Source organism: Cnephaeus nilssonii, assembly GCF_951640355.1.
Source record: "Cnephaeus nilssonii genome assembly, chromosome: 8".
Classification (NCBI taxonomy): Eukaryota; Metazoa; Chordata; class Mammalia; order Chiroptera; family Vespertilionidae; genus Cnephaeus; species Cnephaeus nilssonii.
Window position 1 is genome coordinate 27384320 of NC_137079.1, and position 13582 is coordinate 27397901.

At 46.8% G+C, this 13582-nt stretch overlaps 1 protein-coding gene across 10 annotated transcripts in view; it reads left to right on the forward strand.

Annotated features, from left to right (window-relative positions):
* The window catches only part of CSGALNACT1 (chondroitin sulfate N-acetylgalactosaminyltransferase 1), a 290722-nt gene that overhangs the window by 213013 nt on the left and 64127 nt on the right, over nt 1-13582 (forward strand). For 9 of the 10 annotated variants that reach the window (XM_079779436.1, XM_079779430.1, XM_079779433.1 and 6 more), the window contains one exon: nt 1907-2836. In XM_079779436.1, the coding sequence (XP_079635562.1) occupies nt 2203-2836 (634 nt within the window). In that variant the 5' untranslated portion in view covers nt 1907-2202. Of the gene's footprint in view, nt 1-1455; nt 1477-1906; nt 2837-13582 lie in introns of those variants that run through there. The other variant, XM_079779431.1, reaches the window with a different exon arrangement.

Sequence of the window (13582 nt, forward strand, 5' to 3'; positions counted from 1 at the left end):
AAACAGCAAGGTGCCTGAATACCAAAGCTGAGATGTTTTTAATCACAGAATTATAGTAATTATACGAATCCCAAGATTTTCATCAGATAGAAAAGGCTTCCAGGGCTAAAATACACTTTAAATTTAGCACTAATAACTGCATATTGTTCTCAGTTATACAAAAGAAAATTCGCAGGCCAAGGGAAATATTGGAGAGAGTATTATGTGTTGAATCTTTAAGGAAAATTAAGAAATAAACTATTTTGATAACATAATAATATCTGTAAGGGTTGCATCACCAGGGTAACAGAAGGGAGACTCTCGTGTGTGGCCATGGTATATAGCAGGTGCATACTTGCCAATAAGCCTTTATTGTTTACTCTATTATCAGCATAGAGAGAATGCTAGAAGGAACATCACTCTCTTCTCCCAGAGGTCCTGAAGTTTCTAATTCACTGGAGGCCTTCTTCCAGTAAATGGGACAGACTGCCAGTAAATGAGATGATTATTGGCCCAAAACCTGGATTTCTTGGTTGGGTGAAGACTATGTAAAGAGTAATTTACTTATTGCCTGGCCAGTGGGGCTCAGTGGTTGAGCATTGACCTATGAACCAGGAGGTCACAGTTGGATTCCCTAACAGGACACATGCCCAGGTTGCTGACTTGATCCCCAGTAGGGGGTGTGCAGGACGCAGCCGATCAATGATTCTCTCTCTCTTTATTGATGTTTCTATCTCTCGCTCCCTCTCCCTTCCTCTCTGAAATCAATAATATATATTTTTAAAAGAATAATTTATATTTTCTTTTGTGGCTTATTGAAAATGTCAAATTTTTATAAAAAGGGCAGGACATGGTACCCCCAGGGAGCTTGTTTTTAAGAGAAGTGACCAAAAAAGATGCATCTAGGAAGATCTTATAAAAATCTCTCTAAATAATAAATTTTATTTGATCTATTTTCCATTTGTCATTCTTTATTTTTTTCTGGATCAGATAGGTACTGGGGGAGAACGCAGAAGAAGTGGTGTTGTAGTGATGACCATGATGGGTGGAGGAAGAGGAAGGATGCCTGGGGAAATGGGAACGGCATGTCAGGCTGACTCACATGTTACAGGCATTTGGAGTTGAGGGGCAGAGCATGTAGCTAAATGGAAGGCCCTATGATCCGTCTGGATATTTCTGATGAGAGTCAGGACACAGAATTCCTCCTGGAGGCTGGAGTGGAGACATGCCTGGGACTTGAGTCTTGATAAGACAGTATATCTGGTCTCTGTTCTTCTCCCAGCCCCATCCTTTCCTATGGTAAACTCACCGTTTCCTGTCCACAGGTAGAATTGGAGAGTTCCCTGGAACAACTGTCCCCTGACTCCTTCTGAATATATTATCATCCACATTTATTATTTGCATGTTTGAACCTCCAGTTGCTTCCCTATCTCCTGATCATAAGCTTGAAGACCCTTTGAGCCAGCTTGGAGCCCTGCCCTGAATGAGTGCACCCAGGTGAGCCCATGCAGGCCTCACCTTTTGTAGCCTGGGCATACCTGGCCAGAGAAGTCCCTGCCTTCAATTTTAAATGTCATTAAAATTTGCTTTTTCCCTTTTAACCACCAAAATAATAGGTGCCACTGTGGAAAGTTTATAAGATACAGAAGAGTGTAGAGAAACAGAAAAATTACCATTAATACTTCCATTCAGAGAGATTTTAATTTTTGCCATATTTCCTTCCAATCTTTTTTTCTGTATCCTTTGTTGCAGTTGCTCTGCAAATGCGTCTTTGCATTATGATTTCCAAACATCTAACAATATTTAATCACCTGTCATAGCATTTTCCTGTAAACCTCATGGGCGATCTATTGAACATTGATTGGCATCGTGAACATAAGAGTGTTATTATCTTGATTAAGTGTTTTGTCATTTGGTCTCTTCCTAGGTCCCCTGTTGTCACCTGCTGCACATTTGGAAGGCTAGGATGGGTCTGAGTGTGAGAATTTGGAGGTTTCAGCTAACTCGTCGCTTGTGCCTGGAAGACCATCCTGTAGAAGTAGAAAAAGTGCTCCACGGGATGCTTGACTTCGAGAGACAAGACGTGTTGTAGAAAGACATGGATGAAGTCAGCTCAGGGGGCCCCAGACGCCTGCTTCCCGTGGTCTAGTCCTGGGCAAGCCCTTCCGTGGGGCCCTGAGGTTCTGGGATGTCGCCAGTTCTGGACGCATGGCAGATTCCTGAATGACGATGGTTCGCCGGGGGCTGCTTGCGTGGATCTCTCGGGTGGTGGTTTTGCTTGTGCTTCTCTGCTGTGCCATCTCCGTCCTCTACATGTTGGCCTGCACTCCCAAAGGCAACGAGGAGCAGCTGGGGCTGCCCAGGGCCAACGGCCCCACAGGGAAGGAAGGGTACCAGGCCGCCCTGCAGGAGTGGGAGGAGCAGCACCGCAACTATATCAGCAGCCTCAAGAGGCAGATCGCGCAGCTCAAGGAGGAGCTGCAGGAGAGGAGCGAGCAGCTCCGGAATGCCCAGTATCACGCCAGCGACGCCGCGGGCCTGGGCCCTGAGCCGGGCGCTCCCGAGAAAACCCAGGCCGACCTGCTGGCCTTCCTGCACTCGCAGGTGGACAAGGCGGAGGTGCACGCTGGCGTCAAGCTGGCCACCGAGTACGCCGCAGTGCCTTTCGACAGTTTCACCCTGCAGAAGGTGTACCAGTTGGAGATGGGCCTGACCCGCCACCCTGAGGAGAAACCCGTGAGGAAAGACAAGCGGGATGAGTTGGTGGAAGCCATCGAATCAGCCTTGGAGACTCTCAACAGTCCTGCAGAGAACAGCCCAAACCAGCATCCTTACACGGCCTCGGATTTCATCGAAGGTTGGCAAGTTTGTGGATTGGGGTAGAAAGGAGAAGAAGAGGTGTCTGGGCCCAGGCACCCAGGGGAGTCACAGCTGCGGGGGGCTGGCAGCTGGCTCTGGGGATGGCTGGTGGAAAGTTTTATGTGAGCGACACCAGTGCTATATAGTATGGTTTTTATTTTTCAGAAACATCTGTTTCCACTTACTTTCTCATGGAAACCACAGTCATTGAGTGGATAGATTCATTGTTCTTTGGCAGAAGAAAGTAGAACTTCTTGCTTTCATTAAAAAAAAAAGAAGAAGAACAGAAATACATAAAACAAAATGTAAACATAAAACTTGGAAACCCCAGAGGAGTATGATAGGCAGTTTTAATTGATCCCTTCTCACGGGCACTTCTCTCCTGGAGATGGGGCCTGGCTGTGAGGCCCATGAACAGAAGGGTGGTAGCGTGTCATACAGCACTTACATTGGCCAGGCTCTGTTCCAGGGACTTTTTACTTATTAATTCACCTTTTCCTCATAATGGCCCCATTAGTGAATAAGGGAATAGAGGTTCAAATGAAGTAAATTACCTAAGGTTGCTGTTCAGTTGACAGAGCCAGGATTTGAATCTGGGAAGTCTTGTTGAGCCATGCCCTTAACCATCAGGTTATATTGTATAGATGGGCCCTAAGGAACACATGGAATATAGTGAGATGAATGAGTGAGCCTTTTCTTTTTTTTTTTTTTTTTTAATAGGCACAGAACAACCTAGTATTAATTTGTGGTTGATTGTGTCCAACTTCACAAGAAAGCAGCTTGTCTAGTTTCTTGGAAGACTCGTTAGTATCATCTTCCTTATCAATTTTCCTATTGTCAGTGTCTCAAAATCTATACTAATAAAAGGGTAATATTCTAATTAGACTGGACATCTTCCGGACATCCAGACAAAGCCACGGTGGCAGGGGCCGAGGCAGAGGCGGTTAGGGGCGATCAGGCCAGCAGGGGAGAGCAGTTAGGGGCAATCAGGTTGGCAGGGGAGGGCAGTTAGGGGCAATCAGGCCATTAGGGGAGGGCAGTTAGGGACGATCAGGCAGGCAGGGGAGCAGTTAGGAGGTGATCAGGCCAGCAGGGGAGGGCAGTTAGGGGGTGATCAGACCGGCAGGCAGAGGCGGTTAGGGGTGATCAGGCAGGGAGGCAGGGAGGCAGGGAGGCAGGCGAGTGGTTAGGAGCCAGCATTCCCGGATTGTGAGAGGGATGTCCAACTGCTGGTTTAGGCCCACAGGGATCGGGCCTAAACCAGCAGTCGGACATCCCCTGAGGGGTCCCGGATTGGAGAGGGTGCAGGCCAAGCTGAGGGACCCCTCCCCGTGCATGAATTTCGTGCACAGGGCCTCTAGTCAACTAATAATTTGGGAGAGGAAGTGCCTTCAAAGGCATCCATCTCTTTCCCCTGTTTCGTGATAGAGTTCATTACAGCTTCCCAGACATGTCTCTGGGTCCACATTACTTCACTCCCTGCTTGGTTCTGAGCCACCATCTCTCAGCCTGCATGGCAAGGTGGACTCTGTTCAGTTGTAGCAAAAACCCTCCCACTGTTATTTATGCCTGTTTTCTTTGGACATTTTCCTGTCTTAGGATTTTTTTCAACTTTATATGCGAACCATAAATTCATGCAATTTTGCCATAGTATCATTTTTCATACACCTAGAGCCAGGTAAAGAAATCTTTTACAAGACCAAGCTTTTGGTGTCAGGGTTGGGTTTTTTATTATTATTATTATTATTCACTTATATATGGTGTTAAAAATGCCTAACACATTCGGCAGCAAGTATATGCTCACGGTGAACACTCAGAGTTAGAAATATCATGATGATGCAGCATCCGATTTTATAGTTTTAGAGTTTATGAAACATTTCCACATATATTATCTTACTAGCTGATCCCCAGGGAAATCATTAAATAGCCTTAAAAAATGAATCCTGGTTGCCACTGGAGTATGCTACAGAAGCTGCCTACATACAAAGCAGTTTCAAAAGAACTTGATTATACATCAGAGCCTATAATTTGGAATGTTTGCCCTTCCAATCTTTAATCTGCATTCATATTTGAAAATCTCCGTCTGCTTTTCTGATACAGCAGCTTAATACATAAGGACTCTTGTTCTTGATCGGCGGTGACGTAGGCCTGTGTCCCTGAGTTTATTTGCCCTGAGATATGGCTGACTCTCTCTCAGCAGCACTGTAATCATAGCTGTGTGATGCTGGTTTCACATGCAGCACACAGCCTGCGTTTCAAAGCAGATCAATCCGCATTTGGTGAAGGTCTAGTCAGCTTATTTTCATAGGATGAGAAAATTGGCACAAGCACTTTAAATATACGGGGGTGGGTAAAGGCAGGTCTGCAGTTGTGTGTATGTGAAACAGAGTTTATTCTTGTATTACTATTTATTAATTTTATTGTTTTGTTTTCCATACGAACATCTGTAATCTGTAACCTACTTTAGCCCACCCCTGAATTGATACATGTTAGACTGTCATAAGAAGCAGTTTATTTCATTTTTCCACTCTTGTCACAGAAGATTGTGGAGGCCATCTTTTATGTTCTCAGCAAACGGGGCCTTGTGAAAGACCCCCGCTAGTCAGAGGAAGGTGCAGGGGGGTGGAGATAAGTTCAGTGGAGTGCTTTTCAAATAGTGATGTTTTAGAACAGAGCGGGACTCCTGGGACCACAAGCACTAACGGATGGCTCCGTGGCGAGGCGGGTATAACTCATGATTCCCGCCTCGGAGAGGCAGTTGGACTGACTTATGTTTGAAGACCTTTCTAATCCTGAATCACGATTCTCTGATCTACACCTAGTCACGGAGAAAGGAGGGAATGGAAAGGGTCTGATACAAAACGAAGTCTGTTTTCTGCAACGAGTTAGAGCAAGTGATAGGACCTTATAAGGGTGAAGTATATCTTCAATGTAACTTATTTGGGTTTCTAAACATAACCTTAGAGAAACTGAGTTTGTGTTTGGGGAATTGTTAGTAGTCCAAAAGTTGGAGCAATTTAGAAGTCCATGGGAAAATTTTAGCTTACCAGCGGGATGTTCTAAACTCTCAGAGCTATAAACCAGGTGTCCTCAAACTACGGCCCGTGGGCCACATGCGGGTGTTTTTGCCGTTTTGTTTTTTTTATTTCAAAATAAGATATGTGCAGTGTGCATAGGAATTTGTTCATAGTTTTTTTTAAACTATAGTCCGGCCCTCCAAAGGTCTGAGGGACAGTGAACTGGCCCCCTGTTTAAAAAGTTTGAGGACCCCTGCTTTAAACGAAGGCCACAGATTTGCTGACCCCTGAACTAGTACAATGAACATGGGGATTGTTTGTGTTTAAAGAAATAATAATAAAAGCCCCTGGAATGCTCCCAGATGATAATAGTCACATAAAACCTAAAGCTAGCTGTGAGGCAGGTGGCATGATGACATGAGCGTGGGAAACTGTGTGACTTTGACCAACACCCTTAAGCTCCCTGAGACTCGGTTTCCTCATCTGGACTTGGGTGTCTTCCAAGGCCCTACCCAGCCCCAGCCTTCTGCAAAATATAGAGCACTGCTTTAACTTCTTTTCTTCTTAGCTTGGCCAAGGTGCCATCCCTGAGGGGTGCTCAGCTGCCCACTCTCCTGGTTGACTGAGGATACCCCACCTACCCTGTGGGATCTTCCTCCATAAAAGGAGGAATTCAAATAGACGATTTATAGTCCTGTCTGACTGGCCACTTTCTACAATTCTGTGAAGCTTGCAGCAGGAGAAGACCTCCTTGATGACTGTCTAATTTATTATGTATACTAGAGGCCCAGTGCATTTGTGCACTGCGGGGAGGTGGGTGTCCCCCTCATCCTGGCCTGAGCTCTGCGGGGAGCGGGCCTAAGCCAGCAGTCAGACATCCCCCGAGGGGTCCTTAGCACTGCCTCGGAGGCAGGAGAGGCTCCTGCCACCGCTGCTGCACTCACCAGTGGTGAGCCTGGTTTCTGGGCTGAGTGGCGCTCCCCCTGTGGGAGTGCACTGATCACCAGGGGGCAGCTCCTGCGTTGAGCGTCTGCCCCCTGGTGGTCAGTGTGCATCATAGTGTCCGGTTGTTCCTCCATCCGGTCAATTTGCATATTAGCCTTTTATTATATAAGATTGCTTTAATTCTTATGGATCTCTAAAACACATAGGGAACAACATTTGCCTCCTTTTCCCTTTCCCCAGATGTTTCATTGGCACTGATTTTTATGTTGGATTCTTGCATGAAATTTTTTTGCAACCATCTGGGAAGCGAAGTTAACGCAGAAAAAACGTGATCAGGTCCTGTGCCCTAGGAGCCTGACTGTTTATCTCCTCCAGTCAACAGAAACTCCTTCTCTATGCTTGTGGTTTAGTTATTCCTTCAGTGTGGGATACACAGACTCCGCATGGCACAACTTTTGACTTTCATTTTATGTTTTAAACATACATCTGATGTCATTCCATAAAACAGTTTAGCTTTCTACATTATTCCTCTTTTATAATCCAAACAGCTGGTAATGTGAATCCTGTGTGAGGCATTTGTAACGTCTGTCTCCACGGGGTTGCTCTTCTGTCACCAGCCTCTGCAGCTCACTCTCCTGCAGTTTTTTCAGGGTTAGTGGTGGCAAGAAAGAGTCAGACCCTAGAGGACTTGAGTTGGGGGTGAGATGGAGCCAAGCCATGATCCACGAGAAGCCGAAGGTTTTGAGGGCACCCTATGATGTGTTGTAAACCAAGGGGATAGAGAAATAGTTGTAAAACCTTAGTAGCTGTCTGGACAGTAATCCCGACCTCCTGTGCTCTACAGCCAGGCCTTTGTGCTTCCTGGGGAGCGAAGGCAAGGCGTGAAGATACTGAGTCTTTGACTCCCATTGTTTGAGTCTCATCATAACCTCGAAGGGTCACCCTGTGACCACTTGGCTACATTTTTTTTAGACAAGTCAAATCTACTTCCAGGTCCTGGATGCTTGGAGAACAAGGTACCTGGACTATGTGGACAGGGATAGGTCCTTTCCTCAGTGTGCCTTTCTGTGATACGCTTCTTCGTCAGCAACTTTGTGCCTTGAGGTAGAAATGGTTAGGCAGCCATTCAGGTGCATTTCTGGGCCTCGGGGGATCTCGGTGCAGAAATACAGGAGAGCAGGATTCTGCACGGTGGGTGGGCCTAGCCTGCGTGTGGAAGAGAACATGGTGCGGGGAGGCCAGCTGACAGGCAGGACGGCAAGGGGACTTCAGGTCCTGAGTTGGACCTCAGTTCTCAGCCAGCGTCTCCAGGAAGTGAGGCTGTTAGAACTCAGCACGCCCTTCTGAACACCCTCACGTCACTGTGCACTGGACCCACCACGTCAGTTTATTGCTAAGTTTTGAGCAGGTCTGCCTGCTACTAGGTTCCTCTGTCACTTCTCCCTGCCCCTCTATTCTACCTCACCCTGCCTGTCCCCTCTCTTCTGCTTCCTCCCACAAATCTCATTTGTTTCTAATGCTTTGAGCTCCTTTAAGGAGAGAGAAATGCTTGTTATTCTGAAACCAGAGATAAGAGGCTTACTTGCAAATAAATGGTTTAATGCTACACTTTGTCCAGTGAATTCATCCTGTGGTGATGGTGAGAGAGAGTTTCCCAGCCTTGGATTTCTGCCGGTGGGCAGGATCCCAGCCCTCCGTCAGTGAGCAGAAGAAATTCTCCATAATTTTTGGACAAGGGACCCTACCTTTTCATTTTGCACTGAGTCCTGCTATCTAGGTCCTACCTCCCAGGTTGAGAGGACAGGAGGGAGAGGGAGAGAAAGAGGAGATAGAATTAGAAGGTTCACGTTTGGTGCTGACGCCTGTGGTGAGCATCAGTTCTGCCGACCTTCCCTGGGCTGGGATGAATGGAGCCTGTATTTGATGTACATCCTGTGTGTACGGAGTGTTTTGTTACAAAACTGCAGGAGCCGGCAAGTCAGACTGAGTTTTATGATGATTTTGTGGTTAGTACTTTTATTGTACTCATTCAACGCCGTTTTGTTCCCAGGGGAGTTTTTTTTTTTTAAATTGAGGACTCACTGTTCTGCATGCCTTTGGGTTCTGTTAAGAATGTGCTGCAAGAGGGTGCTTGTGCTGCTCCGGGTGGTCCAAGACGGAGGAGCTTGGCTTTAGCGGGAGAGGGGAGCAAAGGCTCGATGGAGAGAACCTGAACTGGGGCTCACACACACTGAGTTGGGGCTCACGCCCACAAATAGCAGTGGGAGGGGTGGGGGAAGATAGGCAGGCAAGGCCACCTTTGCAGGAACCTGCCCTGATGGTGTGGCTGGGGCTGCTCACCTTCAGCCTGTTCAGCCATGTGGGTAGGAAGTGGTGCTTACAGAAAGGATCCGTAGTTTTTAACCAGACCCCTCGTTTGTCCTCTGCTGGGGTCACAGGTGAGGTCCTGCGCCAAGGCCTAATCAACATGCTGGATGGGGCATCTGCTGTGTGTGCAGAACCTCCCCAGCTGGTTGGGGGCTTGGAAAGCAGGGTAAAGCCAGGCCTCATCCCTGAAGGACCGGATTACCTTCACAGGGAGACAGAATGCTGAGTGACTGAGGGTTCAGTGGGGGGAACTGACTCTTGGTGCCTGGGCTTCGGAATTGGTGGCTGGATGCAAGCAGGTGGTCAGAGAAGACGTTGGGGGAGGTGGGACCTGAGCCAGTCTCAAAGGATGGGAAGGGGTTTCTGGAGAGGGAGTGAGGTGGGGAACAGGTTGGCAGCAGGGGCGGGGTACCAGAAAGCCAGCTGACTCAAGAATAGGGTGGTGGTGTGGGGTTAGGGCGGAGACCACCCTAGTCAGCCAGCACGACCCAAGAGTCACTAGGAATGCAGCTCACACGGAACCTGAGCTGGACAGGAGCTCAGCTCACAGGGATTGTCTGCATCTGGAGGTAGCAGGTCCTTTCTCCTCCGAAGGCAGTGAGCTCAGCTCTTGCGTCCCAAAGAGCCCCCCTCCCCGCGCACTGGCTGTGGTGCACAGGCGCTCAAACAATTGCAGCGTCTTGGAGGCCCCAGTGATCAGAGACGGGGCGGGGTGGTTTTTCTCGCTGACCTCCTGTCTGCACCGGGCACTGTTTCTGACATTGCACAAACACCAGTTTACTGACGCCCCCTTCCACGAGTGAGGTAGACACTCTCATTATCTTCCCTTTGCCAGTGTGGGATCTGAAACACAAAGGTTAACATCCTCAGGGTCACTCAGCAGGAGAGCGACAGGGCCAGGATGCTAGAACTTCAGATCTCAGCTCCTCACTGTGTGTCCTCCCCCCCACCCCCCCACCTCCCTACCGCCCCTCCGCCCTCAGGGTCTCTGACCCAACGCACATGCTGCTCCAGTCCCGGATGACGTGGAAAACCCTTTTAAAAACACACCCAGATGTGTAAACACCTTTGGGAGAAGACCTACCCTGGTGAGTTGTATACATTTTCTTGGGAAGAGGTTTGCTAGGAAGAGAAGGAAAAACACAGGATCCTGGGGGAGACCAGCAGAAAGAGACACAGGAAGAAGCCGCAGAAGACAAGTGGTGGTTCCCTTCACCGAGGGAAGGGGTGCGGGTCCAGGAGTCTTAACCACGGAAAGCTTTAAACTGCTCTGGGGCCCTGTCCCCGGCAGTCACCCCTGCTTTCTTCCTGCCCTGCGCGCCCATCCCTCTAGTCCGGAGCCTGTGTCCTGAGGAGCCATTGACTTACAGTTCCCTAGTCCCTAGTCTGCCACCTGTCCTGTGGGGGAGGGGCTGTCCCTTTCTAACTTTTGAAGTGATAACTGAATGGATTTCACCACCAGGCTTGGGTTGATGTAGAGAGGACAATAAATGCTGTACCGCAGGCACGAAGTGGGCTTAAGGGGTTTCTGTGGGCTGGGCTGGATGTCCCCACACAGATCACATTGTTTCTGTGTCTTCTGAGTGACTTACAGATGAACGTTTAGACATAACCCATTTGTAAATAGATGACAACCCACCCTCATTTTCTTTTCATTGTAAATGTCTCTGTAGAGCAGACAGCCTTTCCCTGATTTACGCAGGGAAGGGAGCAGATGGATGGCAGCGCTGAGATTATCTTGACTGTAAGCAATAGACAGGGCCTGTGAGGCATCTTTCCTCTCTCTCCATCTGTTTCCACAGAGGCTGCCGATCAGAAGTCTCCATCCACAGAGCGATACGGGCTTGTTCTTCAGAGGGAAAGGTCTGCTGAGCCTTTTGGCCAGATGACTTTATGCTTGTTATAGGACCTCCAGGAGCTGAGGTGGGAGGGGGATAAACACCAACAAGAGTGACTCCATCGTGGAAATGCTTACCTGAATCCTACCTGGCTCTCCTTCTGTCCCCAGCCCCTGGGTGTTACTGTGGGCTGGAAGGGAGGGAATAGACCCTCCCAACCTTGCAGAGTTCTCTTTGGTATGTGAGATACAATTCTGAGAGGTGACTTCAGCTGGAGGGTTTTGTAGGGGGAATACGGATGGCAGAGAACAGAGCCAAGAGGAAATTAAATTGCAGGAGGAGGTAATTAGGTTAAGCACTACTTGAAACTTCATAGCTTGTTAAATGTAGGGCTAGATGGGGTAATGGGAGGCAGTGAGACTTATGGTTTGAGATTTTTAAAGACTTGAATATTAAGTGGTCTATTCATTCATTGGACATGCCCTATGTAACAGGCATTGTCAGAGCTGAGAATGGACAAAGTTATATGCAGTCCCTGCCCCTCACAAGCCCCACAGCCCAGTGGGAGGGACGCTCATGTACACAGGCAATGAAAGCACAGAGTCATACCTTAAACAAATGGTACAGGGGAGAAAGAATTAGCCATAAGGTTGCATGGTCAGAAATTATCTAAGGGTTTATAGTTTATCCTGTAGGGCAAAATGTTAAACATAGAGTTAGTATGTGACCCAACAACTCTACTCAAGAGAAATGAGGACATATATTCACACAAAAACATGTACACAAATGTGTATAGTAGCATTGTTCATAATAGCCCAATGGTGGCAACATCCCAAAAGTTCATCAATGGATGGATTAATAAAATGTGACATATCCATACAACAGAAAACTATTTGCTATAGAAAGAAATGATACACATTCTTGAAAACATTATGTTGAATGAAAAAATCCAGATATAAAAAATGACATATTGTATGACTCCATTTATATGAAATGCCCAGAACAGGCAAATCTATAGAGATAGAAAGTAGATTATTGGTTGCCTGGGACTCCTCCAGGCGGGTGGATGGGGCTGAAGAGTGACGGCTAATAGGTACAGGGATTCTTTTTTAGGGAGGTGAATGGTTTAAAATTAGATTGTGGTTGCACAGCTATGTGGATATAGTAAAAAAAAAATGACTTTGTATACTTTAAATGGTAAATTGTTTGGTTTGTGGATTCTATCTCAATAGAGCCACTTATAAATACATAAAAATAAATATGACACAATCTCTGTCCTAAAAAAAAAAAAAGAGAGTGAATGCTGGGAGACTAATGAAAAGACTTTAAAAGTAGGTGATGAAGACTCCTGAATTGAGGCTGGCAGTGGGGTAGGAGGAGAGGGGAGGGATGCTAAATTTGTTCAGGAGATGGCAATTCTTTAGATCTAACCATAGACTCCTAGGGTTTTCCATAGACATTTCTCAAGAGTGTTTAATGAATACACTACTATGAACATATTTATTTATATCATGTCTTTTTCCAAAAAGAATTTAAGGCTTTATGGTATTTATTGATGTCAAATCTCTTCTCACTTATGTAAGTGCTAAATCATATCCTTCTTATTATATATGATATAGGCAGACACTGAGCAGGGGGCAGAGGCTGAACGAAGGAAGAGCTCAATCTTGTTTTTACTCTAAGATTAATTCAACAGACAGAAATAGGAAACATCTCTGTTTATATGTTTCTGACCATGGAGTCAACTGATCGCCTTAAAAATGAACTTCCAATTTGGAACTAATTTTCCAAACATGCTATCATTAGTTTGAAGCTAAACATTCGGGCGTAATAACTGAAAGCATGTATGCCTCGCTGGGCGGGTAGCTGTCAGAGCAGTGGTGGGGAGGAGACAGAAGCTGGGCTGGCAGATAGAACAGCTACAGAGACCAAAACACAGCTGGGCCTGCAGCTGCTGTTGAAGCGGAATATGCCATTAGCATGAAAGCCTTGAGGACAAAACCAAGTGAGACGAGGGGCATCGGGCCCAACACAGGCAAGGCTTGGCTGGCCCCAGTTGGCAGGGTGGCCCAGGCAGATGGCACAGAGTTCAAGGGGTTGGACAGGGATAGAGGTTTGGAGTTCAACTAGACACCAAGAAACAAGCAAGAGATGAGATCTGAAACCGGAGGTCAGAAGGAGTGTGCTGGAATCTGAAGAGGCCAGTGAATTTACTACCCAAACATTTATTGCTTGTTTACTGGATGTCAGGCATAGCTCACGGGTATGTTGGTTGATCTCAGGATGGGGGCTGTGTGCTTCTCTGAAAAGGAACCTTCATGACTCTCATGCACTTAATATTTTGTTACTTAAGTCCTATGAATTTCTAGACATTTTCCAAAGGATTCTCAGAAGTTGCCAATATTCCTATAAGGCTGCAGTTTATAAACATGATTCATTTTCAAGTTCACGGCTGAACCTCTTTGAGTTATGAATATGTTTATGGTCAACAAGTAACTAGATTTTATTAATAGTACGGAGTGTACTTTGGCCTTTTCTCCACATTTAATGAAATTGTTAATCTCTGTAACCTCTACC